This window comes from Penaeus monodon, chromosome 38 (genome assembly GCF_015228065.2).
Source record: "Penaeus monodon isolate SGIC_2016 chromosome 38, NSTDA_Pmon_1, whole genome shotgun sequence".
NCBI classification, from domain to species: domain Eukaryota; kingdom Metazoa; phylum Arthropoda; class Malacostraca; order Decapoda; family Penaeidae; genus Penaeus; species Penaeus monodon.
This window is the reverse complement of record NC_051423.1, coordinates 808,390-810,889: the sequence shown is the minus strand read 5'-3', so window position 1 is coordinate 810,889 and position 2,500 is coordinate 808,390. Positions and strand designations below refer to the sequence as shown.

At 48.0% G+C, this 2,500-nt stretch overlaps 1 protein-coding gene across 1 annotated transcript in view; it reads left to right on the top strand.

The window, feature by feature from the left end:
* Window positions 1-817: 817 nt before the first annotated feature.
* LOC119596809 (threonine aspartase 1-like) overlaps window positions 818-2,500 on the top strand; it is a 23,846-nt gene continuing 22,163 nt past the window's right edge. The window contains exon 1 of the mRNA XM_037946138.1: window positions 818-1,733. Coding sequence (XP_037802066.1) covers window positions 1,706-1,733 — 28 coding nt within the window. The 5' untranslated portion in view covers window positions 818-1,705. The remainder of the gene's footprint in view (window positions 1,734-2,500) is intronic.

Genomic DNA, 2,500 nt, shown 5'->3' with positions numbered 1-2,500 from the left:
TTGAGTAACGTCGGCGATGGAATGTTATTAAGTCAGATTAGCATTGAAGGTCAGGTAGATAAAGCTAAATTTCTTTAGACGGAGGTTAAAATCTTAGACGAGGCTACTTGTGGCGGGGAATAGAACTTTTTGGTTTCGTGTGGCGTGGGCAAGATGAGGCGTAGAGAGATGAAAAAAAAAAATCCGTTTCTTTGTAATTATAAATGTAGGTGGACTCGCCGCGTGTGTTTTACAGGAGAGGAGGTAATATAGCTCTTGGAAGGTACGAACTTTGGTTACAGCGGGGAGAGAGTTCGCCTTGCATAGCAGCTAACAGGCTTGCTATCAATGAAACGACATATTCTCATCCCCTTTCGTCTCTCCGAGCTCAAATCTCGAGAACATGGCCAGAAAACGAAACCGAAGCACACGGTGGAGAGATCATGCCGAAAACCACATTCACAAAACACACAGAAAAAATCCCACACACCCATCCCATGTGGAATCAACAATATCAGACAGCATAGAAACCTAGTGTTACGATCCACGCCGACTTGAAGGAGAAAAAAAAAATGCCAGCGCATTTTAAGCCTGCCATATACACGCGTCATACGAATGCCTACGCCAGCCCTCGGCTCTCAGCAATGAGCGAAGACGAGCGAAATGGGAGAAAATAAAGAGCCATTTTCCGTAAAGGCAGTTTGTGTGCTACATCGGAGGCTGCAGACACTGGAGATACATCCGTTAAAGTGCAGCATCACCTTATTTTCTCCTTTATTTCTCTTCGCTCCGGGAGTATTTCTGGACCCGGGAAGGAAGTGACCAACGCTTCTTTTTCACTCTGTTAATACTCCAAAACATGCACGACGAATTTAATCCTTAAATAAAAGCCCCATTAACATATGTCATTAAGGAATGAATGGCATGTGACCAATACACACGCGAGTTGCAACACGTCTCGAGAAGGTCCATCTCGGCGTGCTCATATCCGACCTTATACGGGGGGAATCGCGCCGATTTTCGCATCCAGTCCGCTCTCCTCGCCACCTTCTAGCGGACGATAAGACCAAAAATCGGAAATCGTGAGCGAAAGGAGGAAAAATACGACGTCCCCAACTCGTGGGTTTGGGATCAATGGCCTCCGAGCGCATGTGTGGAGGCCGCTTCTACATTCACAAATTCACAACATTCGCTTACGTTCACTCACATTCTCTCTTAACTCATTCTTGACCTGTGAGGAGGGGGGAAAAAATACTATACTCTACGCCAGGAGGACAAGAGGAAAGGACATCGAGAGAGAAGACTAGAGGAGTTGAACATAAAAAAATAAAAAAACGAAAAAGAAAAAAAAAGTTTTACGCTAGTAGTAAAAGAAAAAAAGGTGAAAAAGATAATACTGAGGACGAAAAAGTATAACAAAAAAAAAAACTTATAACAGAGAGGAAGAAAAGGGACGGAAAATAAAGAGAAGAGTCTGCTGGAAGAAGGAGAGAAAAGGTACGACGAAAGGACGAAAGAGAGAGAGATAAAAAAAAAGACAAAAAAAAAAAAAGTTTTACGCTCATAGTAAAAAAAAAAAAAAAAAAAAAGTGGCTGAAGGACGCACTCGCTCGTCACTTGTTTTGGAAGCGCGATGTAAACAAAAATCGCTTCGGTTCCTCCTCGGCTTTTTCTCGCTTTATCTTCATCTACCTCATGTCACAGCCCGCGGCGTAGTTGTGCAGTCATGTCGGGGGTGGTGGCGGTGCATGTAGGTGAGTTCTGGGGCGAGGGAAGGGCAGTGCAGGCGGCGGGAAAGCCTTAAATTTGGGCTTGAAGTGATGGTGGTGGGGTTTTTTGTGGGGGGAGTTCCTCTCGCGAACTCTCTCTCGGGACTTCGCTCTCTCGCCTTCTCTCTCTCGCCCCTTTCGCCTCCTTCGGGGCCTTCTCGGGCTGGCCTCGGCCTCGGGACACCCGGGGCCGCTCTCGAGGGACGTGCCTCCGGGCGAAAAGCGCGGCCTGCGGCCCCGTTTCTGCGGGGAAATGAGGAAGTGGAGGAGGGCCTCGCTGGGCAGTGGATAGGCCTACGTGTGGAGGGGGCCGCCCGAGCAGGACCCCGAAAGTGGACGCTGTGGAGGCCCTGAGTGGCACTCGGGGCCGGGGCGAGGCGGAGGTGGAAGAGGAGAGCCCTGTGGTGGAGTGTGGAGCGAGATTTCCGCCGGACAGGGAGAGGAGAGGGCCGTGAGCAAGTGCAAAGATGAAAGGGCTTCAGTGGAACTCCAAGGTGTCTCCCCTTCAGAAATATGAAAAATCTTGAAAGAAAAGTGTCAAAGGTGTAACTGAGAGTGATACACAGTGGAAGGCTGACATCAAGGTACCTGAAATGGGCTGGACCTGAAGGGAACTGTGACTGTGAGAGAATTTTTGGCTCAGTTTAACTGCCTTGGTATTTTGGGCAGTTTTCTGTGTGCTTTGTTACTTCAAGTGAGCCAAGTCTTTGTTTTCTTTGTCAGGCAAGTTGATGGTAGTCCAATAAGTGATG